Below are 27,447 nucleotides of genomic sequence, written 5' to 3'. Positions count from 1 at the left end.
ATGCAACAAATGAATATATAAGTATTAATAAATGCAATATTAAGACATTCAATAAAACTGTTACAACGATTGGTTAGAGCCCTTATTAAACTTCTTAACCATGAACTTCCATGCCGAGGTAAGACTTTCTGCGTCCCTCGCATTTAGACAGCCTTCTTGCAATCTACTCCTATAAATCTGCAACTTCTCTGCCGTCAATGCCAAAGATGGAGAAGATAAAGGATTTATGATGGTCGCCTCATTCCATTTAACTATAGCTCCTGGCGCTTGTGCCATTTGGGACAAAATTGTTGCATTAGACCCCTTTCTGATATTATAACTATGCTCCTTGATTCTAAGCCCTAAACTTCTAGTGGTTACTCCAATATAGTCTTTTTTAACGTCCAATTGCATGTTCTCATACGGAATTTTATAAACTCCTGCTTTCTCTTCCGATTTTATATCATCTTTATCATTTCTGAGGATTTTGTATAAATTAGGCGCCCTTTTTAAAAGCATTCTCGAACCTTTTCTGTGTGCAATCTCCTTCATGACCGCATTCATACTTTCGCTATACGTAAATTTTACGCTTCTATTGGGAGCATTTTTAAAAAACTTTTTCTTGATGTTGGCTTCGTATTTCTTAACTATTCCCAGAATTGCACTTTTTTGGTAACCTAGGGCCTTGGCTACGTTTATTATTCTATTTATTTCTTTCCTCCTGTCTTGTACCCTTTCACAATACAAAAATGCCCTTCTTATTAAAGCTCTGAAAGCCGCAATTTTATATTTATACGGATCCTTAGATTGGGAGGGAATATACAAAGGGCTGTGGGATGGTTTAATAAAAACGTTGGTGGACAGGTGGCCTTTTTTGAATGTAATATCAATGTCGAGAAAATGCAGATTCAATGAACTCTTCTGTTCCAATCTTAAAGTAAGGCCATCGTTGTTATCGTTGATCTTATCCAAAAAATCCTTGATCCTGCTGTTATTTCTCCATAATATAAATAAGTCATCAAATTTTGTCCCAAATGGCACAAGCGCCAGGAGCTATAGTTAAATGGAATGAGGCGACCATCATAAATCCTTTATCTTCTCCATCTTTGGCATTGACGGCAGAGAAGTTGCAGATTTATAGGAGTAGATTGCAAGAAGGCTGTCTAAATGCGAGGGACGCAGAAAGTCTTCCCTCGGCATGGAAGTTCATGGTTAAGAAGTTTAATAAGGGCTCTAACCAATCGTTGTAACAGTTTTATTGAATGTCTTAATATTGCATTTATTAATACTTATATATTCATTTGTTGCATGTTTATGTATATTTTATGTTTTAGTTTTATTTGTATTTATGTTGGCTATTTATATTCTGTTTAAATGTATTTTATTTGAATTTGAATTTTGTGTTCCAAGGATAGAATTTAATTCGAATGTATTCTAAACCTGATGATGGCCTGTGAATCAGGCTGAAAACGTTTGTTTGATTTAAATAAATTTATATTTCTTGGCAAGAATAAGGTGTTAAGTGTATGTATACATATAATAGAGAACTGAAATGCATAAATAAAAAATTAATATAATTAATATAAAAATGATTTATAATATAAGTACATACATTTATGTATCAAGGCCCTTCAATAATAACTGTGTGCACACACACTAAATACTTTCTACTTTATTCTAAGATCACTAGACTTATCAATGTACAATGAAGCCATTTAACAAGCTCCTAGTAACAATCGAGTGGCAAGTTTAAATTCTAAACAGAAAAGACACTGAGGAAAATTTAAAAACTTCTTAGCTTAATTTATGAATAATAAGATATAAGAACAATTAGTGGGCTTTCAAATTCACTATTAATAACTCATTCTAGAATTGTCCCCGTAAAAATCAAATTGCCTCCCTGTTGGGTGTCCCATCTTGGGAACCACAGGTATAGAGGTAGGTGTTAGGTACCATCCCTTGATAAATTTAAGAATTATAATTAAATTAATGCTTTACTTAATTAATTTAGAGGGTTCCGAAAGAAAAGAATTGGCCCAAGGGAGGACTCAAACCACAACTCCTGCTTGTGTATGGTATGTTACCAGTTATGTTACTCAGACCTCTGTCAAATCTTTGCTTCCAATAATTATATAATTATAATTGTTAAATCTTCTATGGTATTATAATATGTAATAATCATTAAATTTATCAAGAGATGATGCCTAAAGCTTACTTCTGGGCAAAATTATTGAACATTTAATTATTAATAGTAACATTAATTTAGCCTGATATAATCCAGCAATTGTTTGGCTTTAAATTAATAATTGGGTTTTTAGATGTTTATATTTAAAGAAAATTTTTGAGTCTGAACTCAAACCCATTACACCAGATCTTGTAGTATTCTTAATTTTTTTCTTTAATAAACTTATTAACATCCTTAATAAACTTTATTAATCAATATGGTAAATCTTTGGCAATCCAAATAAATTGGAATGGAAGGTGGTTTCTTTTCTGTTTGTTTTCAATATCAAATAAAGAGGTAATTTTAAGTATTTTTATCTTCACCAGGCTACAGGGGACCATTTCAAAAGTACAATATATACTGCTTTTAACAGGGTGAATAGTAAAGTCCTTATAAACTGATGTGTGAGTGAGGCACAACATACAAAGGACAATAACAGATGAAGCATGAAGACATATAAAAATAAAAAACACACACTGTAAATAAACATGCAAAAACACACTTTATCATCTATGTTCAACATGCACATTAACATTTCAAACTTTCTGTTCAAGCCATTTAGATACACAGAATGTCCTTTCATACTAAACCAATCATGCTCTACGACTTCATAATTGACCTTTTTTCCTGTATTGTGCCGCATTTTTAAGATGGGAGTACTAACATCCAAATTTTATCATGAAAAATAATACAAGTGGCCTCATTTCATATCATGTAGTCACTTTACTATAACTATATGTCATGTTTGTAACTGTAGCTACTGCACTTATCAGTTATGCGGGATATAGTAGTCATTATGAGTTTGGACAGGGCCACAATGTGGTGGCCTGGTGATGAAGAATGAGGTAAAATGTATCCAGACAAACCACCGCCGAAAAATTCCTGGGATTTTTCGACCCATCGGAATCCAATATCGAGTCCCTAGAACAGTAAGCTGCCACCTTAGACATTTGGCCATTTTAAAAACAATAAAGTTAATAAATTTAGCATAAGATTTTGAAAATACGGCAACTATTTCATTACTTTTTATCATCATGATAAAATGCTAAGAATTCCTAAAACAATAATTGTTTGGGATTATCTATTAAGAATTTTAATTCAGAATTAGAAATATTTGCAGTACTGAACTGATATAAATTATATGCATTAAAAATAACTCAAATTATTGTCTAAATGTACACCTCTAAATTTTTTTAGATAATATAAAATTCTACAATTTTTAAATTCAATTATTATTGTTAGTTTGGAATAAGAGCTAAATGATGTTCCCCTAATTCCAAAATGTGTCTGAAAGTCTTTAGTTAGCATGACAAATCACTTGTTTGGTTGTATGCCAATATAAATTACATATATAATGCATTCAGAAGTGACAGAGCGATAACCTGAATGATATAATTAGTAACTTATCTGCCTAACATATTACTAATTACTTCGTTTGGGAAGAGTTGCATAGTTTGAATTTAAGCTCTAGGTCAATATTTTCTTCCAAGATTTAAATTTAATTTCTTGATTACATTAGGGCAATTGAAAGAAAATATAAACCCAGAAATAATATAATAATTGTAATTAATAAATAAATGATTTCTTAGCCAATATTTACAATTATATTCAATTAGAATAATTTAATTAATTAAATGATTTCTGATTATTAAATTTAATACAAACCATCATCTATTCCAAATCATAGTTATAATTAAATTAATATGTACAGTATAATCAATCTGATAATTACTTCAAATATCAAATGAATAGCCAGATTCCTTTATTAGACTAATAAGACTAAATAGGCTGCCATAGTGGTATATGATATATATATATATATGTCATATACAATGGGCATATCATATGCTGGGATTAAAGTATAAGCTGACTGAGCCATGGAGAGCCATGGGTGCAAGTCACCTCCAATCAGCACCATAAATGATCAGTATAGTTATATCTAAATTAAATTGATAATTTAATAGATCAGATAGAAGTCTGATGGAAGTCTGAGTACTATAACTGGAACTGGCAATACATCTGCACAGTAAGAATTGTAGGTTCGAGTCTCACTCTGGGCTGATCTTTTCTTCCAGAATATTCCAAATTAAATTATTTACTTATAATTATTCAATTTAATGGATAATGGTACTTAACCAACGTACCTCCTGCTGTGTTACTTAGTAATTATTTAGCATTATAATGCCAATCATTGTCTGGATTTTCTTCAATCTGACATTCTTAAATTAAACAAATCTTTAAGATCTTAAATTTACTAATTAATAGCACAAAAACTGAAGTAATGATTTATAATTTGGTGAAAATTTGCACTAATATTAATTTATATATAGAAAATCAATGCAATACAAAGTGTATGAAATATGCCACTCTTTTTAAGCTAATGCTTATATTGCTTATATTTGAATTTTAAAAATGGGGTATGTAAATCAGTTTTATGGTTTCACATAGAAAGTATGTTGAAGATGTGTTGCATTTCAATGGTAAGTCATAAAAAATGATTTCAATGAGACAAGGGATGGTTTTAGGCATAGGAAACCTAAACTTTTGCTTAAGGTCATATGTTTATATGGGCCTCAGACATATACAAATATATGCTTATTGATACCTGACCTTAATCAGTAGTCAGAATTAAATATTAGCTATCCAAACCTAGTGAACTGTGAATATCATGTCTCATACTTCTGTTGCAATTTATAATAATTTTCTAAATAGTATTAGTTATAATTATTTAATTAAAATACATAAATATATAAATATTTTAGAAATATAATAAAAAATAATCAATGTCAAACTAAAATGACAATGCTGTTATTTAAAACAACATAAGAGTAAATTAAAAAACAAAAAAGAATTTTAAATAGGCAGGTAAAGCTTAAATTAATCATGTAATGAAAAACATGACATTCTAAGGCATATTCAGAGTTAAACTTGGCATCTCTTGCCTAAAATATTTAATATTTTGGAGATTTCAGATTTTTCTGGTAATATACTCAGCATCCTTTACAAATACTGTTGAAAATTTACTCTTTACAAATAATCAATGAAGCTGTTAAAGGACTTTACATATAATTTTACCCCTTTTTTCTTCTTTTTCTGCAAGTCGTTTCAAACTAGCCATCAATACATCTTCGTATCCAAGATATTCATCTAACAGTAGACGACTAAACCAGTCTCCGAAACAATTTTCCTTCTTTGAATCTAGAATGAATAAAAATTAATTTTCAAATAATTCAATTTTACAAGTATTTTAAAATCACCACACTTAACATTACAACAATGCAAATAATTATAATGATAATTTTAATTTTTCAAAATATGAGCACCGTATTAGCCCGAATATAACGCGATATTTTTCGACCATTTATTTTCCGTTAAAAAATCGACTCGCGCTAAATTCGGGGTTTAAGTAATGAAATGTAATATAAACAAGGACATTTTCCTACAGAGATTGAAATGCGACTGAACGTCAGACCTAGCTCGACCGACCCCTTCAAAACAACCATGTGATCTAGTTAGTAGGCCTGCGCTTTTGTTTGCATAGCGCTACTATAGTAAGGCTATGTCTCCGCTTGTTCGAAGTTCATTAGTCACGTGATGTTTGGACCTCCTTTTAGTGACGTGGGCTCTCACAGACGCCATTTTTTATCTTAAAATTGTGAAATTTTTGGCTTCGCTCGAAAAATTATTATTACATCTTTCTTTTCTTTATTTTCTCTACTTTTAAACAATGTAAAATATTTCTATATTGACAAAAATGCTTTATTTGTGTCGAATTTAATGTAATTTGATACGTAAAACGCAAAAAATAAACATATCAAATTTCAACTCGCTGTAATTTATCTCATGTTTCACCGATTGCCATCGGGTTTGTTTGTTAATGGGGAAGAAATATGACTCATTTAAGTTAAGTCAGTAGAAATTTCGTACTACTGCGAGAAAATTTGTCAATAGACCCGCTTTACCCCTTAACGCGAAAGTCAATAAACGCTAATTGTTTTATAACCCTATTTTCAAATGCTTTTTTCTGAGTTGTAAATCGACCAATTGACTAAGTTTTTATTTTGTTTTACTCAGAAAAATGTTGTGTTTAAGATTTAACAGATATTTTCTTTACAATTTTACACATGAATTTTATTTTTAATTTTTATGTGATATAGTCGTGTGTTAGGCTTAACTCGATCATTGACATTAATGTAACCTGTGTTATTAGCTATAAATACCTAAATAAATGCTTATCTGATTGAATTTTACTTTCTTTGAATTTTTTTATGAGTATTATTTTTTTTTCTAAATATCTTTATGAAAATTTTGGAGTCGCGTTAAATTCGGGGTCGCGTTATATTCAGGCTAATACGGTATATGATTGAACTTGGTTATAAAAAACACAAATATAATGAGTTCATAGTTATAAGAGCAAAACATAAAAATTTTAATTTATGCATATTTCCATACATTTTCTCATGGTTATAACAAGCATGCTCCATGGATTTACTGATCAGATTTTCTGTAGCTATGCAAACACAAACATGCTTCATCATTTAAGTAGTAAGAAATGTGATACCAAATTCTTGGAAGAGATAAAACTGAAAGGGTTACTTAGTTTTATGATCTGCATCGATTACAGGCCTATTTATCACTTACCCTTTCTTTTTTGAGACCATCCCCTCTTTCTTGACCAGCTTCCAGCCCTAATTTGCCAATTTACCTAATCATAAGTACAATTGTAAAATTACTATATACTCTAGTTAGAAATGAACCCTTCTATGAGAAAGACGTCTATGAAAAAAAAAAAATTTCTCTCAGTTTATGAAAAAGTAGAAATTATTTGCAAATTAGAATGTGGTCAAAAAACCATTGAAGTGTATAGAAAGTTTATCTTTGTCATTTCCAACAATATCAACATTACAGAAAAATAAAACAATCATCAATTTTAAGATTTGTAGATAATAAGAATAACTGAAATCCTGTATATTATTAATTAGTATTACTTTAATTATGAAATACGTTTATTAATATTCATTATATTGAGGTTTATACTGTATTTTTATTAATAGTTATATAATGTATTTACATATATTTTTTGAATCGATTTATTTAGAATGAAAAATTAGAAGATAGATTTTACTAATCATCAATAGCATAGCAACAAATTTTTCCTGCCTACAGGGTGCTCCTTATGTGTTTGCACCCAAAGCAGCTGCCCCTTCTCCCTCTAGTTACAGCACTGCTCTTTACAGATATAACAAGTAATGGTTATAAAGAGGAAATCTTGCATGTCCCCTAATGCTCGTTATAACCAAGTTCAACTGTACTTAAAAATTTATTAGATAATTCAATACAATAATGCTTTAATACTTTTTCTATCTCATTAAAAAGTAATAAGATTTTAATATGCTTCATATATATATATATATACAGGGTAGGCCAGCGAAAACGAAACGACAGAGTGTTCGTGTTCGTCCAAGCAAAGCGCTCGAACAGGTCGATTTTACTCTCGAGGGGACATCTTTTGCAATAAAGTTTTTGCGATTCTGAATACAACAGACAACAAAAAATTTTAAAAACTCATTTATTTTGTATTAACTAAACAAGCATTTATTTCGAAAAAAATGTTTGTTTAGTTAATATTCAGAATCGCAAAAACTTTATTGCAAAAGATGTCCCCTCGAGAGTAAAATCGACCTGTCCGAGCGCTTTGCTTGGACAAACACGAACACTCTGCCGTTTCGTTTTCGCTGGCCCACCCTGTATATAAAGTGTATACAAAAATATTGTGATGCTCTAGAGGTATCTACAATCATACAAGGAGTCATTCGTTGTTTAAGAAGTTTCTTTACTGTCTGTGGTTTTGTCAAAGATGCATTTTGGGCCAAGCTCCTCTTCAGTTTGACAGAGATTATAGACAGATGGAGTAATTAACTAATAATATTACAGTGTGATTAGATGATATACAAAATAACATGAGTAGTAAAATCTTTAAAAATATTAGCATGTATATAATCATTAGGTTCCACGTGTATGATAATGGAAATGGGAAACTAAAAGAGAGAAAGAAATATGAAATGTACTAAAATGTATGTAAAGGAATTATCAATAATAATTCCTTTACATACTTTTGAAAAAATTAAAATCTACAATTCTGTGTCTATGAAAAATTTACAGTTCAACTTACAACAATTTGCAATAGATTTTTTAGATCTTAATTAGCCATAAATTTTGTTTTATATCATAAATTATTACTTACTTAAAACAACAACTTTAACAGGAATGTTTAATCTTTTTCTAGCACTAGGAGAAAGTCTTAAAAATCCATATTCCAAAGAATATTCCATTATATATTCACTATTAGACCAATCTAAAAAAAAAAAAAATAATAATAATCTTTGTGACACTATAATCACAATTTAAAAAACTTAAGAATTACTCAAGAAAATCAAAATATTCACATCTTTTTTAATCAACTAAACTCTATTCCATCTTTTCAACATTGATAGCCTAAAAACATTGTTTCTCCAACATTCACTCAGCATTTTTATCAATATTTTATTTTTGTATTCACAAATGCAATGTTTAGAATATATTTTTAAATACACAGTCTTCCAAAATTAATGCTACAATTTTAAATTACTGTAATTATGTTAATTATTATCCAAGAAGTATGCTAAGTACGTCAATCAATAGAGCAGCTGTCCAATTTTTATCATCCATCTGCCTTCAAATGTATTGCCATCTACTATTTCTAGGAGGTGCCATAAGTGAAAATGGCAAATGTGCAACAGAGAAGATGCTTTGTGTTCTGCAGTTTGCAAAGTAAAAATCACCCCTCATTGTGCAATACAAGTAATGCAGGACTGCAGAATACAGCTCCTATAGCCCGCATTTGTAAACTGCAGAACAAAAAATCCCTTCTCTGTTGCAGAGTTGTCATTTTTGCTTACAGTGCTTCCAAGAGGTAGTACACAAGATGTTTGAATATAGGAAGGAGATGAAATTTGGACAGTGATTCTATGTTTGATGTACTTTGCATATTTCTCAGATAATAATTAACAAATTACAATAATTTAAAATTATAGCATTCTTTATTGGAAGACACTGTATTTTAATAATATAAAATGCAATTTAAATAACAGATTTTAAAATAAAAATGCATTCGAAATGTTAAAATCAAATAAATGCTTTAAGATTCTTTAAAATAAGATTATTTTGCAAAGATACTGTAAACAAATTCCTTTATACTATAAAAAATAATAAAATATATGAAATTATCACCATACTATTGAAATTTAAGTCATCACATAGTTAAAAATATTCTTTACAATAAAGAAATTCATTAAAAGCAATATAACAAACATTTGTGTAACAATCTCAAGACCATTGAATCCAAAGACGAGACTAGTTTTCAAAATGTTTATAACACTGCTTTAATGGTTTCTTTATTGTAAGGAATATGCTTATATTTATGTATGTTGTCAGAAAATTGTGATAAGTTATGCAATTTCAAGTTACCTTACAGGATTAAAACTAATCCCAAAATTTATCATGAATAAAACTAAATTTTTAATTTAAATCCAAACAAGAATAAAAATTCTTAATCAACTCTGTTACAAGCCAGCATAAAAAACATCATTTAACAAAAATTAACTTTAACACTTCATCTTTTAGATCAGAAACTTCGCTTCAATCACTTAATAACTGTTAGAAATTCCATCTCAACTTACAAATGTATTCTTTGTCTTTGTATAGTAGTGAGTGACATGTTATCTTTGGTCACCTATGCTCATTTGCATTTACTTGCTTAACTGGAAGTGAAGCTAAAATAAGTAAAATTTACTATTTATTATGCCATCATTTCACTGTAAAATTCTTTATAATATTCTTTGCAGTAGATACTTGATCTAACAGATTAATTGAGAAAACGGTTGACTGCTAACTTATTGTAAAAGTTTATTAAATTAAATGCAGTTTGATAACATTAATAACAAAATTATAATGCACAGGATATATTAAAATGATATTATAATATGATGTAAAATGAATAGTTTGTGTTCACTGACCCAATCTTTCACCAAGTACTATTCACGAATAAAACAGGTTTCAAATTCATCCTTTAGAACAGAAATTGTCTGTTAAATCAAAGGTCTACTATACTTCGTACTACTGTTGACAAATTTTGAATAGAGAATACAAAGAACTGCATGCATTATGCAAATTTCTTTTAATCATGCATTATGCTTACTATGAGCATTCTTCTGGAACGTCACATATATCCCGAGCTTGTTTGAAACTCTCAATACGTGGGCCATAACTCTTTACAAATGATGTTCTAATGTCAGGGGTGAATCCTGACCAATATTTTTGGGTATGCTGAAAGTTATAAGAATAATAAGCACTAAAGAATAAGCAGAAACTTTATTGGTGTGAATAAAAAGTATAGACTATTATAAAGTCCATTATATCTACACTTGAAATATATTATAATGAAAAAGTATTAAAAATTTATAATAATAATTCAAATTTTGTGGGCCCTTGACACTGAGGGCCCAGGGCTTAAGCTCTATTAATCTCTATGTAAATCCACCCCTGTATACAATACATGTACGCTGACTGGGTACCACAAACTTTCGATACAATCTGGCCATGTTAAATGCTTCGAATGACGTCATATGCACGCACTTGTTTGTTGCGGAAAACCTTCATACGAGCAAGTGATTGAGTTCACACAAGCATTTACACTGGCAGCTAACTTAAAATGGCTAGCCGCTAGCTGCCAGTGTAAAAGGAAATACAAGTGAGAAAAAAGTTTACACTTTAGAATAAATTACTATTGGCATATTTGTTCTCATATAAAAAGTATATTGACAGTCAAAACTTTCTCTTAAGCATGCGGCACATGCTAAGCTAGCCCAGAGAATTCGCCTCTGTCTAATGTTCTTTATTTTAACTGTCAACTTTAAAAATTCTTTATCAACTTAAATATGGATTTTATTTATCAGTAATCTCAAAGAAATTTATAAATTGTATATTATATATATTCAACTCTGTATAAATTATATATAATATATTCATCTTGTTTATATTAACTGAAATTAACTAATTAATATAAACAAGATGAACCAAACATTACAATATTGATAAGATCAATTGAGAGAAATAAACAAATTGAATATTCCCACCTTTTGAAGGAGCAGAGCTATCTATATGAGTAACTAAATCCATAAAAACGGAAGTGTAATTTAAACCGACAGAAAAGTCCATCGATTCCTCTGGTGTTATTAAATTGTCATTGACGACGAAAGCTTTGTCGTTATCGTGCCGTACAATTTCGATGCGCAGGATCCCATCTTTCGGCCAGTTATTGTGCAACTCATCGAGGCATTTGATCGGGGAACGAATGAAGACAAAATGAATATAAATTAAAATAAAGAAAGATACCAATGCCTGGAAATAAAATTACAAAATTTTCATCAATATTTGAAAATTAATAAATAATAATACATTTTTCTATTTAAATGCAATATCATATTAGTATTTTATTATTTTAAATGTTTAATGACTACTACATAAATTTTTAATTAATCAAATTATTAAAGTAATTTTGAAACCATGTTGTTATTTGTTCTGTTTTTCAACTCCATGTAGTGCAACCACTCGACCACTTGGCATTTTTCATCTAATTTTTATTCAGTTCAGTTGATACACGTACACATTATTTTGTACACGTTTCGTGCTTAATAATGCCCCTCTTCAGTCAACTAAAATCATAAAATACACACAAATCACAAGTTGCTATAAGCATATATAACAGATATAATTGTTATACAAAACATACCTTGAGATCACAATCTTTTTTTAAAATTTTTACATTAGATGTCAGTGTGATGGGTGCATGACCTACACATATAAAAATCCCTGCTTATCTAGTAAACAAATATTTATCAATTACCGTCTAATTAACTAAAGTTTTATAAACATATTCCAGACATACCTTTGCATGTTTCTTTTCCATTTTTAAAATTTCATTTCTTGCACACTTGAAGGGTAGATTTACTACCGATACATAACGTTGTATCAATTCGTTCTTTCCTACTATTATTACCAGTGTTCTCAATGCATTCTTCAAAAGCAGTAAGATCTGGAGATTATACTTCCTTACTGGTATTACTAGTGTTTTTAACCCTTTTTTCTCCTTTTTCGAAAGCAGTAAGATGTAGAGATTACAAAAGTTTTTAGCAATGAGGTAAACTTATATAGTAAGTTTGTATGACTAAGACAATGTTATCCATGACTAAACAAAATTTCACAGAGAAAAAGAAACATACAACAGAAAATTTAAAGAAAGTATAGAGATTCTTAAAAATAAAAAATGTATAAATAAAAATTTAAATATAAAAATAAACAAAAATTGGTTAGAAGTATTATAAAATAAAAGTGGATTGAAGCATTATAAAATTAAGAAATGAAAAATAAATTTATTAGCAAATAAATTTTTAGTCATGGGTTGGCCATATTAACATGCAATAATATGCAAATGAGCCCAGTACTGCATATCAAAATCAGAAAGGTGATTTAAGGGATAGCACATAATAGTAAATCTGTTCGTACGATACTAATTTCTTCGATTTTGTTAAAAAAGAAGAGCAATCAGGTATGTTGTCTAAATCTTATAAGAGTTTGTTACAAGTTTTAATTCATTATAAAGTATTTTTGCTTGTAAAATCAGAAAAATGAAATAGAAAATAACACGTAATAGTGCAGCATGGTTTATCGAATTTTATTAATAGAAGAAATAACAAAGACTAACCAAGTAACGTCGTTTTAGTCATATAAACTTACTATATAAGTTTACCTCATTGCTAAAACTTTTGTAATCTCTACATCTTACTGCTTTTGAAAAAGGAGGAAAAAAAAGGTTAAAAACACTAGCAATACCAGTAAGGAAGTATAATCTCCAGATCTTACTGCTTTTGGAGAATGCATTGAAAACACTGGTAATAACAGTAGGAAAGAACGAATTGATACGACGTTATGTATCGATAGTAAATCTACCCTTCAAGTGTGCAAGAAATGAAATTTAAAAAAAAAAAAAAAAGAAACACGCCAAGGTATGTCTGGAATATGTTTATAAAACTTTGGTTAATTAGCACAATAATTGATAAATATTGTTTACTAGATAAGTAGGGATTTTTATATGTGTAGGTCATGCACCCATCACACTGACATCTAATGTAAAAATTTTAAAAAAAGATTGTGATCTCAAGGTATGTTTAGTATAACAATTATATCTGTTATATATGCATATAGCAACTTGTGATTTGTGTGTTTTTTATGATTTTAGTTGACTAAAGAGGGGCGTTATTAAGCACGAAACGAGTACAAAATAATGTATACGTGTATCAACTGAACTGAATAAAAATTAGATGAAAAATGCCAAGTGGTCAAATGGTTGTACTACATAGTGTTGAAAAACAGGGCAAATTAGTATACTTAATATCAAATAGAATAATAATACAAAAAAAAGTGTAGAAACAAGTTTTAAATATATAAATACATGTATTTTTTCTGTAGTCATTTTTGACTTCCTTTTCTTTGTATTTTTCCCCCAGTAATTTAAATAACTCCACACAATAATTCAGATTAATGAGACTTTGTCTAGGATGGACCCTAGCTCTTTTCCATGTTACTTTCCCAACTCTGTTATATATATAATAGAGGGAAAGTATGGCGATTCGAATAACATCACTCTCTTAAAAGCAGACAAAAATAAGTCAATAGTCTTGATGAAACATGACTCATATATCACTATGCTGCAAGGATATATTGCTGACACTCAATTTGAAATGGCTGAAGACAACTTTATAGACAGAGTCCAAGAGTTCCAAGATTTGCACTATCCCACTGGTTGAATTATTGACATTAGATAAGATGACAGTAGTCTTGCCAGCTGTGCCTCAACTATTTTCCTATACATAAACACATAATCAAGGAAAGCAGTTAAGGCCCATCCTAGCTAAATCACCTACCCGTAAGTTGGAGTAAGTCATCCATGAACTCCTAGTCATGCACTTAAACAGGTGTACCAATTTACATTAACAAATTCACTACAGCTGATAAACTTTGAAACATTCTTCACAATTCACCATTTCCTGGATCACTATATTAGATTTTAAAGCTTTATATCCACCTATCAAACAGGAATCTTTTTGAAAAATAAAAAGTTACATTAAACCTGAAGCAGACTAGTGAATGTACTCAAAAACATTTGTAAATCATCTATTTCACTGCTGGAAAAGTACATAGGTTGACATGGTTGAACATGATACCTTGTTTTTGCAGTTTGCTAGACTGGCTGAAACAGAACTCCTCCTAACTCTAGATAACTATGGGTTGGTCATATTAAGAAAGCTTCCTGTAGGTAAATACACAAATCCATATATATACCTAGGCATACATATAATGGCATTTGCACATCTTCATTTTACTTAAAGTTTTATTTGATTTCATTGTATTAGAGTAAACATAATTACAATAGCTTTGTGTTTGGTCTCACACTTCACATTGTGTGGCTCGTTACTTTCACTTCAGGCTAATTTATTCTTGGCTCACCAAAACCCTATTTCATTCTTATCCATGATACATATTTGTTATGTTGTTCTTTATGTTTGTTATTACTCGTTGCTTTTATTTAATTGTGTGATTGTTAAACTTGATTTCCAATTTTTATTTCAGCTCACTATTCATATACTTACTTGTTATTTACTAGTGATAGGTATTTGTTATTTTGTATATATTTACATGTTCGTATGATTCTTATGTTGTGCATGTTACTAATTTTGGCTCTAATATAACTCCAAAAGCTGAAACAGTTCAACAAACACACCCAGATGCTTTTTTGTACTACTTCCTGCACTGATGTTTTACTAACTGTTTTTTATTTATAATTTTAATTTATATAACTTTATTAAAGTGTAAAATGCTCCACATTTCAAATGTGAAAGTTCATTTAAATTTAGATAATAAAGCTTGTTGATAAAAAATTCTTTTATCAAACATACAAGCTCATTTAAGTGTAAAAGTTTTTTTGTAACCTAAGGACCTCACTAAAGCAGCTGAAAACACTTGTTTTCTTTCATTATCTAATAATTAGTAAACATTAGTGCTGGAAGTAGTATGTAAAAGAATCTGTGTATGTTTGTTAATTTTGGCTCTTTCTGTATAAACCAATTATTGTCCTGAACACATTTTTTTACTTTATTTTACCTTTTATTATTTCATTCTATGTTATACTTTTTTATCCACATTATTCCCACTATTATACCATACAGTCCTTGTAAACCTCTTCTACATGTATTTTATAATTATTTGGTTTCTTTTGTTACTCTGTATAATGATTATATACATTACTCTAATTATGATGTATTATTCACTTTGTCTTGTTACGTTTTCTTTAAATCCCAGCTGTGCCTTGCGCTATTGAAAGTGTACAGTACATTGTACCAAACCAATTGTTCTAAATAATGGATAAAAACACCAATGCAGCTGCTACACTCAAAAGCAGACAAAATCTCCTGGAGTTCTATCTGAAGAGTCCAGAGCCTGTCTGCTGTGTATGTATGCCCTCATATATCCACTGCCTCCAACATCTCATTGCAGTTGGGTTAGAATGACTCAGAAGGTGGCAGATGGTAGGAAATTTGGTAAAACGATCATCCTGCTTCCCTCATCTTGATTGATGACACGGCCCTTCTCAAACTCCACCAGCTGTGCATAATGTGTTTGGGTGCATCACGGTGCAATGTGCTTGCCGAGCATTCAAAGACTTCGAAAGAAAGGGAAAAGGTACATTGAAAATTCTAAACACAATGATGATCATCAAAACTTTTACAGAATATTGCAATAGTGATATTAACCATTATATTTATCCCTTGTTATACTTGACCTAAATTAATTAAATTTACAGCAAGACAATTTCAATTACCAAAGAAAGGAAAGGACATTTTAGCATTTCCATTGACAAATAACACTTAAATTTTGGATCATTAACTGCAGTAATGGATCGAATATGTTAGGAGAGTAAAAATTTTAAATTACTTTTGAGTATAATAATAAAAGCACAACTGTAAGTAAATTTGTGAAAAATAAAAATAATATTAAAGCCAATATTAAAGAATTTTGCGGATATATCGCAAATTTGCAAACGGATATATCACAAATTGTGGAATGATGAATATATACGCAAAATTCTTTTGCAGATATACAACTGCCACACGATTGCCCTTGACAGATATATACATCGGTCACTGCAGAGTGGTTAAGTTTTTGAAGATCCACCAACAGGAAAAGAAATCACTCGACACCATACTATTTCAACATTAGAAAAACAAGAGTCCCAATGTCACCAAAATCCACCATTTTGGAGCCAGAAATGCCTCTCTTTTGCTTGCCCTTCCTCATTTCTCCCTTCTCACTTGTATTTTCCATTACTTCTAGGTTTAAGTTAGTTTAAGACATCCCTAATGAAGCAATCACTAAACACTTGTCACAGTTATTGTAAGCAAATAACAGGATTAAAAAATAAACCTTTGTTTCACATAATAATGACCTTTGTTAGCTTCTTTTGCTAGCTAGAAACATAAAAACTCTCACACTATTTTACTTGTCATAATTTCTCACTTATTTTTCTAAAAAAAGGACAATAAAAATTTATATAATTTATCCAACTTTGCCAATATCTTCCTCAATAATTTATATTGTTTGATTTTATAATGAGCCAAATATAAAACTTGCAATTCTCTTCATTTAAATGAAGAAGCTATTAAATAATGGAAATGTTTATAATATTCTCTAATTATATAAATTTTTTCTTTTCCTAGATCTATTAATACATTATATCTGCATAAAACTGTGAAATATTGTTTATCAGTAAGGCAATATGCTAAGTAAAATTTTAAAAATCTTGCTCACAATGTAAGCATGTTACTTTTAAAAACAAACAAAACAAAGGCTTTAATTGAAACAAGTTCTCCATTTATTATTATTATTTATATTTTTAGCTAAAACAAATGAACTTGTCCACTGACCCTAAACAATTTCCAGTAATTTATGAGTGACCAGTTCCAATGTATGGAATGACTCTACAAGGGTTGTTAGCAACTGGTTTGGGAACCTGATTTAGCAATATTTTCCTTGTTTACATTTTAAGTATTTTGTATGCAACTAAGAAACATTTCTAGATCGTTTCAGTGCTTTTTTTGTGTTGATCCAACAATTACATGGATATGTGGTCTGTATTTGTACTTTTAAAGAACTGTCCTTTTTTAATTTATTTAAATGAAAGATTTAATGTATAATAATACTCTTTATTCTCAATTTATTTTCATTAATTATAGAATACAACCACACCTTTTCCATAGTTCCAGCAAAAAATGCAGGTTTAATACTGTACATCTCAAACGGTTTCAGGCATTTTACGTGGCCTTCCTCAAGCATTAGAGAAAATAGTGAACTATTAATACCATATTTTACAATATTTTGCTGAAACTGTAGAAAAGGTAAAGATATAATCCAAACTTCCTGTTTCAGTTGCATATATATATAATTTTTTGTATTAATAAATTATATTAAAATTTACAATATTCTCAACATATACCACATAAAACCTTTTTCCAAGAATCTCGACGCATTATTATCTAACAAAGTATATTTATATCATACCATTAATAAGTCATCAAATTTTCAACAACTACAGAACATTTCTTACTACATCCAATTTTCATGAAAATTTGTGTCACAGTTTTTGCTTCAGAAAAAAAATTCTTGCTTTAATGGATTTTTTAATCATTCTATTGAATGCTTAAAAAATTTTTCTAAACATTTCTAAAGATGGATGCATATCCAGAAGTGCTTCAACTTGTAATTTTTGTGTTCTGTTTTGATTTATGCTCCATTAATTAAAGCAAATATTTTTTCTGTATTTTAAATTTATGGAGTTTTGTAACTATACCTTTGCTTTATCCAAAATTACAAAATACAGAGACAATCCATAAGTAAATACACACCCTAAATATGTGTGGGCAATATTAACTCCAAAAAATACTACCATATTGGAGAAGTGGACATTCTTCAGTGGATCAATGGGTAAAACATCCACCTTGTTCATGGAGGATGAAGCTCCTTGTCACAATGCAAAGCATCCACAAACTTCTATGGGCCAGTCAGTCACCCAACAAAAATCCCATCATACACATCCAGAATCTGTTGGATCGTGCTGTGATGATATTCAGTAAAACCTGCTCCCCATAGAGAACTTTTAGGTTGTTTGCCTGCCGAGCAGACTAACATCCCACAGACCAAGTTAGCAGAAATCATTGATTCTGTGCCTGACTGGGTTAAGGCTTTGAAGTAAGTGGTTAGACAACTACTCTATGATTAATATATGCATACTAAAATTCTACAGTATGTGTCTATTTACTTATTGGTTGTCTCTGTAGTTTGTGAACAATCTAAAAGCCAAACTATGATATAAATTTGTCACTTAGCTAATTTTTAAGCAATCAAACTAACAACTTAATTATGAATTAAACAATCATGAAAATAAAAAAAAAGCACTCCTAAATATTTTGAAGATAATGTAACAAAAAGACTTCTAAAATATATTTTTAATTCACTATTTGTTAACTACTATTCCTTTCTCTAGTATTAATGATAAGATGAAACTAGTAACAACTCTATAAAAAATCATTACACACGCAACAATTCTAAAATATAGTGAATCTAAACAAAGATATAAAAAAAATAAATTGTAATTATAATACATCCTTACTGTGCAGAACATTATTATTAATATTATTGCTAATCAAAATTCATAGTAATCAAATGTGCATTAGTAAAGTTTCATTAAAACAAATAATATCTGTGCCAAAGCTAAGTTTAACTAACGCTTGGAACAGTTCCCATCCATTTATACTATGAGATCTAGAATGTGTCAGGAGTGTAAAATAAAAAACAAAGCATTTACAATTAAATCCTGAATGTGTCATGAATATCTCCCAAAAATAAGATAAATAATTACTCATTACTGATTCATTCTATAATCTTATTTTATTATAATAAACTTCCAAAATATTTCTCAATAATTAAATAACTCCACAAAACCTTCAAAAGCACCAGCACAATAATATATTTAATATTATTTAATACATTGAGACAAACGTTTTCAATCCAATTAGGATCTGCTTCAGGTCATTAATGTTCAAAATATATTAAAATTAAGTATTGAGAAATACTTAATTTTAATATATCCACTTGTAAAAAATACTCACAAAATATAACATAACTTTTTATTTCTCTTCTCATATGCGTTTTGAATGCTCCTTAATTAAAACTTTAATGTAAGAATTACTTTAGAATCTTTACTGGATACATAACAGAATATTATAGCTCATAAAAGTAGAGAGAATAAGCTATATGAACAAGATAATGAATAAAATGGTATTGAGAAGAGTGATAATGAAGATAATGAACATATATGGAGTGTAACTTTCTAATCTGTCTCAAGGAAATGGTATTAAAAAAAAAAAAAAACAGATTAGAAGAAAGTTTCACCAGATATATGTTGAGAGGATCTTTGAAAAAGGTCAAAACTAATGAAGAAGCCAGTTGAGAAGAGAATACAAAAAATATAGATACTGCACTAAATAAAGATAATAAAGAAAAGTGTTTATCAAGCACAACCTTTCACTTACAGATTATAGCTTTATCATCATTATCATAGTCAAATTCCTAGGGTGGCCAATAGTGCACTTTAAAAAATAAAATTCAAATATTGATTGAAAAAATTCATTGTTATTTTAATATAGTGGTTGACAATGAAATAAACTGATGTTTGCATGACGACTGATGATATAGCCGTGTAGTTTACAAATATAAATAATACCAAAGCATACTTGTTGGGTATTTTGCATCAGAAAACATAAAAGTGCAAGTAACAGGTGATGGGGGATTCATCCATTCAAACAGAGAGAAATTCATCAGTGGGAATTCCATAACCATTACGATTGTTTCTTGTTTTAAATCATATAAAAAACAAAAACTTGGAGTTTGTAAACTTTTAAAGTTTGCAAACCTCCAGCTTTATTTGTTAACATCTTATCATTAAGTTTAAGGTTACACTTACATATTTCATTGTGAATAGTTGTATTAAATACCATCGATACAAGGTGTTATGTTTATGCTTAATTTTTGTGTGAATGGACTTTTATTCTTGTACCATTAATTGTAAAATGATACTTATACCATTGTTTTAATTGTTAATGGAAATTTAAATAAAGAAAGAGATGAACACCATTTAAGTATTCATATTTAAATTAATTTTTATATACACATTTGTATATATTTTATTTATAAACTAAATAAGAAAAGTTGTTTTAAATTAAATTCATTTTAATTTGCAAATTCTATTTTATATAACTTTGAACAAAGGCATCTGTTATCTATGGGCAGCTTGATTTGAATAAAATTAAAGTAAATAAATAAATAAATAAATAAATAAATCTTATATATAAAATTCTCGTGTCACAATTTTTGTTACCGTACTCCTCCGAAACGGCTTTACCGATTTCTACCAAATTTTATATGCATATTCAGTAGGTCTGAGAATCGGCTACTATCTATTTTTCATACCCCTACACCATTTCCCCCTTTCAAAAATATATTTATATATGGATTAAGGCTTTTATGTCCAACAGATGGCGCTACCTTCCAACGACCTAAGTTTGCTTTTCTGTGAGGCATTATGCTTTTCTGTGAGAAAGGTAGAAAATGATTTGCTTAGGTCCAATCTATATAAATAAAATACAACGTTTGTTTGTTCCTACCGATTCCTTTGAAATTTTGACACAACGTTGCATTCGAATACGCACGTGTTTTTATATAATATACATGTCGAAATTCCCCCCAGTGGGGGAGATGGACGGGATTAAGGCTTACTGTGAAGAACTCGGCTTCTATTATACTATTTTACATGTGGTTTTTTGCGTTTTTAATTGCGTTTTAATAGGTTATGTCAACAGAATATACACTAAAAAGGGATTTTTCGATATTCCCCAGCGGGAAAAGTGACGGGATTAAGGCTTACTGTGAAGAACTCGGCTTTTATTATACTATTTTAGATGCGTTTTTGATTGCGTTTTAATAGGGTATGTCAAGAGAATGTACACTAAGAAGGGATTTTTTGAAATTCCCCCCACGGGGGAAGTGTTATACATTTATAATAGATACATTTTGAGCCACAACAACGCGTGGCCGGGTCAGCTAGAAATTACCTAGAAATAATTTATATGGCAAAACAACGTTTGCCGGGTCAGCTAGTATATATATATCAAATATTTTTATAGACTTTTCGAACCCCTGTCAACTATATGAAACTGTCAGAAAACATGTCAACAGGCTCTTAAAGCTATGGATTTACTAGTAATCAGTATTGATAGGGGTGGCCAAATATCTGTAACATACAGGCAGTTAACAGTTTAAAACCAGCCTTGATCTTAGCAATGTTTTTCACTAAATGCTCTATACTAGTAATACATTCAATCTAACTCATTTATATAGAAATAAAACTTAATAAGCTAAACAATTAACTTTAGCACAGTTTACTAATTCATATTTTACAGAATTTTCATATCTATATCACTAAATTTCATCTATTCTGCACTTTTCATTTTAATTGAAAATGATTTCTATTTAATAAAATAATAATCCTTTCTAATAATAAAAACATCTTCATTCATGTTAAAAATTATATTACACATATTCAAAAAAATGAACCATTCAATTTTAAATCAGAATATGAAATACACAAGACAGATTAATCAATTTTTAAAAAATTTCTATAAAATCCAGAAATATTCAGGCCAAATATAAAACCATATATATAGTCAATTCTCAAAAGGCATGTATATACAAGTTGTTCATCTTAAACATCCTAGTTTCAAACTCTTCTGTAAAATCCATTAGTTTATGTATGTGAATAAAATGTGTTGAAAAATGTTGATCAATATTCAGTTTCATGTGCATAAGAATCTGCTGTATGTGTACAATGCACATACATATAAATTGACCACTAAGAAGAACTAGCATAAAAGAAAGCATGGTCATGTGTATGAAAGGAGGTTGCAAATGAAGTTGGAACACTTTTAGAAGAAAAGGAAAAAACAGACAGTGAAACAGCAAGTACGATTAAATTCCAAGACTACCAAACTTACACACAGTCACATATAAATAGAATTGAATTATGCATAAAAACTCACAAATTCTACATCACTTTTTATGTATACTAAAATTCATTGGCAAATATCTGTAGTATCTATTGAATTAATGACAGAATGTATCATACTAAATTTGAAAACAGTGAAAATTTGTTTCTGTGTGACACTTGAATTTTTAAATATCTCAATTAATGATAACATGTTGTAAGTTGTAATTAAAAACTATTATTAGGCAAATGTTATTTAGAAAATAGAACAAATCTTCAATTTCATAAATTTAATAAATTATAATTGCAAAACAAGTCTATAAATGGGAATATTCCAGTATGTCAGTCTCAAACACAACCAATGCACCAATGAACAAACTAATAAGTTTGTACTGGAATATCTGACAATCTAACAAGACAGCAGAAGCAATTTACAGACTTATCTTGTCAAAATAGTAAAACTGGTATTAATAAATAATAAACCATAAAGGCAGTCTTATTGCTTCATCAGAGCTCTCCATATCCATGACCTGATGAAAGTAATATCCATCAATCACTACACCAATGAACTCATAGGTAAATATAGGAAAATATATTAGTATGTTGTGGTTCACCAGTATGCTGTTTGATGCGTACTGTAATATACCCAATGTACAAACTCTAAACCATTATAATATTGACTTTGTACATTTATAGATTCATTGTGCAGTTATAATTTATTACATTTAAAGAATTAAAAATTTATTTTAAACTTAAAAAAAAAATTAATAAGATAATTTTAATTGGCATACGTTATGTAAAAATCAACATTAAAATGTTACCTTCGATAAAATAATATATTCAAACAATCTCCTAATAGGTGGAGGAAAAATTTTAGCATAAGTAAGAGCAATTTTAATGAATATAACATGGCACACTCTGTCCTGAACGTTCAAAACGGGATTGCGATTATTGCTGTTGTTTCTGTGTTGATTTCTTTCCGCACCCACCCACTGCCCATTGATCCCATGCTGGAGGATGATTGGATTATTTCTAGGCATTTGTATTTTTCAGGATCTGAAAGTAAATGAACTTTTCAATTAATTAATACAAAACAATATTTAACTCCAATATTTTCAAATACTTTATTTCTAATTAAAATGTTTTAATTAATTTTAAATATTTAATATTTAAATATAACATTCAGTTACAGGAAAACACAGAAATATATTTAAAAATAGAAAAAAAAAAAAACAATTTTCTTAAAGTAGCTTTCAAGGATACAATATTTTGTGGTAAATTTAACTCCATGTCATTATTATAATAAATAAAAAATAACTTAAAAAAAATGAAACTAAATTATATTTTTAATTTTATTTTTAAGTTGATTTAGTTTCAGGTTTTATGATACAGACAGATTATGAAACCCTGTTCCAAACTATCCACAAAAATCAAAGTTTCTAATTGATTTGGAATCTAATCACTCAGTCACGAATAGAATCAACCCACAATGGAATAACCGAAGAATTGGATTCAAATATAATCAAGCCCTTGATTTATTATGGAATGTTTGCATCAGAACAACCCAAGCAAGAAATGAGAATGCCCAAACTTCTAGCAAAAAACCAAAGGATCTAATCAAATTTGAACACGACTCTCCATGGAAAAAGATAAATAAATTACTGCGTGGTCAAAACTTTTTATTTCTGGGAAAAAATAATTTATTTAGATATTAAAAACTTTCAAATGCTCTACTTGTTCTCTAGGACAACTCACATTCTTAAAATATGAATATGAAATTTAGCAAAGTTGACAATTTCTGAAAATCTAACAAATGTTTTCAAAAACAAACAAAACTTTTGAATACTTTGCAATGTTCTATATCATAGCTAAAAATTATAAAATTTTCTGTCTCATTCATAAACAATGATAAAAATAAAATATTTTATTTCTTGAATAATACTTATAAATGGCTGATATATTGCAAAACTATTTTTCCTTGATTGTTGTTGCTGATAATAATTATTTATTTAATTTTCATACAAATGAAAAAATTAAATATGTATGAAATATGTATGTATAAACACTTTACTTATGTAGACCTACCTTTATTAAAAATAAATAACCTATTTTTCATTTTAATTATTAATTTTATCAGTAACAACAATCAAGGAAAAATAGCTTTTGCAATGTATCAGTGAAACACAATATCCATAATAACTTATAATTTTCTAGTAATAAAATGAATGAGTGATATGCTATTCACAAAATCAAATTTCTACTTTTCTGAATTTATTCTCTTTTTATTCATTTAATCTAAAAGAAACAACAGACTTTACTCTAGAAGTCTACAGAATTTATTGTATTTTAGCTGTATTTCAGATGATGAGGAAACTCCTTAAGCTGACTACTAGAGTATTGTCTGACTAATAAATGATTTCTGTAACTTTAATATTAAAAGTTCAAAGTCTCAGCAAAAGGTTGATGGCAGTGTTGTCTCAGCAGAATGTCCAATTTATGTGAGAATGTTCAAGAATATAAATTTTTTTGTACCGTCGTCATTTTTAAAACAGTAATTCAAATTACAAATTACTGTAATCTAATTATAATAATTTAATATCGCCTCTGAAGATGTATTTTGTATAACTTCCTTTTTTCTGTAAAGTATTTTACTTCATTTTCTTAATATTTAGAAGTAAACATCAATCTAGTGCTTTAACTGTACAGTTAATGAGTTTAAATTTTTTTCCTCAAATTAAATTCCTTTAAGACAAAAAATATTATCTTATTCCTTGATCAAAATTACATATTCTAAAGATTTTGCCAGCAACCACAAGATATATTCTACTTGGAAATCTATACTATAATCTTAAAACAAACAGTTAAGGCTTTAAGCTAAAAAATCACATTTTTTGGCTAAAACTTTATTCAAAATAAAATTGCAGCAAATTTCAAGATTAATATTTTTAATAATTCATTAGTACTTTCAAAACTTTTTCCTCTTTGTAAGACAAAGTCTTTCTTTTGTGCCAGCCATGAAAAATCTCATTCCTATCAGGTTCACAATGATAATGAGTACATTTCAGTATGCATCATACAGTGCATCCGTCGGTGATTCATAATGTACTAAAATGTGTTCCAATATTTATTGACGGTTCATCGGGGGAAACTAATGTACATTGCACTGTCAGGCTATGGATACAACAAGCTGTGATGACACAATGTAGACACCTCACAGTTACATAATCATCACATTTTACTTTCCCAGATTGTTACATATATAATATGGGAAAGTATTGGAATTGTGTAAAATTTAACCGTCAGTTTTTTACAAATCTGTACATTTTGAGACCCCTAAACTCAAAAGTATCAAAAATATGGAAGAAAGTTCTGTGGATTTTGTGTGTGTATGTCTGTTGAAGTGTTTTATTTAATGTCTTAGGATGGGATAATGATTAAGAAGGGAAATTTGGCATATCAGCTTGTACATAAGGAGTATTGATGCTATTAAATTTTGGTAGTTAGAGATTGAGGGGCTGGGGAAATAGAGGTGGGTCATATGTCATATCTAGGGATTTCAATTGCTAGATCCCTCATCCAGCAATCCAGCTGGATCCAGCGAATTCTTCGGCCTGCTGGATCCAGCGCTGCGGATCCGCAAATACTCAATTAACTTTCTAAATAATGGCACAAAAGTCTACGTTGTCAGCGTTGCTGCTTTGCTATGTGTGCTATCACTTGGTGGCGAGAGTAACATTGCCGTTCAATGCGGCACGTGCTGCACCCCCTCTCTACACCACACTGCCCGCCTTTTGCCTCTGCTGATGTAATTGCCAGTTGACTTTCTGCTCTCGCTAAATAAAGTGTCTTCGCACTAAATAAAATAAGTAACTCCTCTCCTAGTCTTGGTGCATAATTCTAATTTACAGTCAGTTGTGACATCAATGAATCACGTGATGGAATGATTTATGATTATTTGATGACCCTGAAACCAACTAATGTAGAGGCAGAAAGGGCCTTCTCCAAAGCGGGATATATATGCAGTTCATTAAGAAGTAGGTTGGGAGACAACACCATCAATACCATTTGTTTCTTGAGATCCTACTTCCAGAAAAGTCAAAAAAATAACAGAAGTGATTGATTTAATTTTATTTAATCCTTTAAAATACTTTATTCAAGACAAGACTAATATTTTAAAACTTCTACTCTAATTCTATTAAGTAAGAGTTTTTAACTTTTATTCTATAATTGGTTAGTGAGCTAGGAAAGGCAATTTTATTGTGAAAATTAGTGAGAAACTGAGACTACTTAGTTAGTTAATTAAATTAATGAGTATCAGTATTAGATATATGATGATATGAATGTATGTGATTCATGACTGTGATGATAATAACTAACTACCAGACTACTACTAATTACTTACTGACTACTTTACTAACACGAATAATTAAATTAGTTATAAATAACTACAGACTGATATGTAGAGCCTATATAAAAAAACTGGTAAGACTGATAGCCACTTAGCCACTGATTATCCGTCCTTACATTATTATAATATATTAGTATAAATTAATTAGTAGAATTACCTTTGCTATTATTTAACTTAAAGATTACATTATAATTATAATCTAACTAAACATTTAAAGTTAATTATCTCTATCTCAAGTGTTAAACCGAACCAAAGTTAAGTTTACTGCCTAAATGTGTAAGAAGTTTTACCGATTTATAGTGACCAGTCTAAATAATAAAAGTTTCTTAAGTATTTTTAAGAAATGTTTTATTTCTTTAAAAAAAACCATAAATTTCTGGATAGATAGATAGATAGATAGATAACACTTTATTGCACCGAAAATACATCTGCGCTGGATCCAGCTGGAATGATGTTGGTCCAGCAAAAATCCAGCTGAATTGAAAACACTGCTGGAGTGCAATCCCTAGTCATATCTCAAGTTGGGTCAGACTTTAATGACAAATTTACTTGTTAATATTAATAGAATTTACAACTTTTTATAAAATT

General features: G+C 29.3%; 1 protein-coding gene across 2 annotated transcripts in view; it reads right to left on the bottom strand.

The window, feature by feature from the left end:
- LOC136977274 (membralin-like) overlaps positions 1-27,447 on the bottom strand; it is a 61,413-nt gene that overhangs the window by 30,099 nt on the left and 3,867 nt on the right. For both annotated transcript variants that reach the window (XM_067272737.1, XM_067272738.1), the window contains exons 2-5: positions 23,273-23,507; positions 11,377-11,641; positions 8,448-8,558; positions 5,279-5,401 (exon numbers count right to left, since the gene is read on the bottom strand). In XM_067272737.1, the coding sequence (XP_067128838.1) occupies positions 5,279-5,401; positions 8,448-8,558; positions 11,377-11,641; positions 23,273-23,491 (718 nt within the window). In that variant the 5' untranslated portion in view covers positions 23,492-23,507. The remainder of the gene's footprint in view (positions 1-5,278; positions 5,402-8,447; positions 8,559-11,376; positions 11,642-23,272; positions 23,508-27,447) is intronic.

Source organism: Centruroides vittatus, unplaced genomic scaffold, assembly GCF_030686945.1.
Source record: "Centruroides vittatus isolate TY-2023 unplaced genomic scaffold, ASM3068694v2 contig_453, whole genome shotgun sequence".
Classification (NCBI taxonomy): Eukaryota; Metazoa; Arthropoda; class Arachnida; order Scorpiones; family Buthidae; genus Centruroides; species Centruroides vittatus.
The sequence above is the reverse complement of the archived record's forward strand: the minus strand, read 5'-3'. Positions and strand labels throughout refer to the sequence as shown.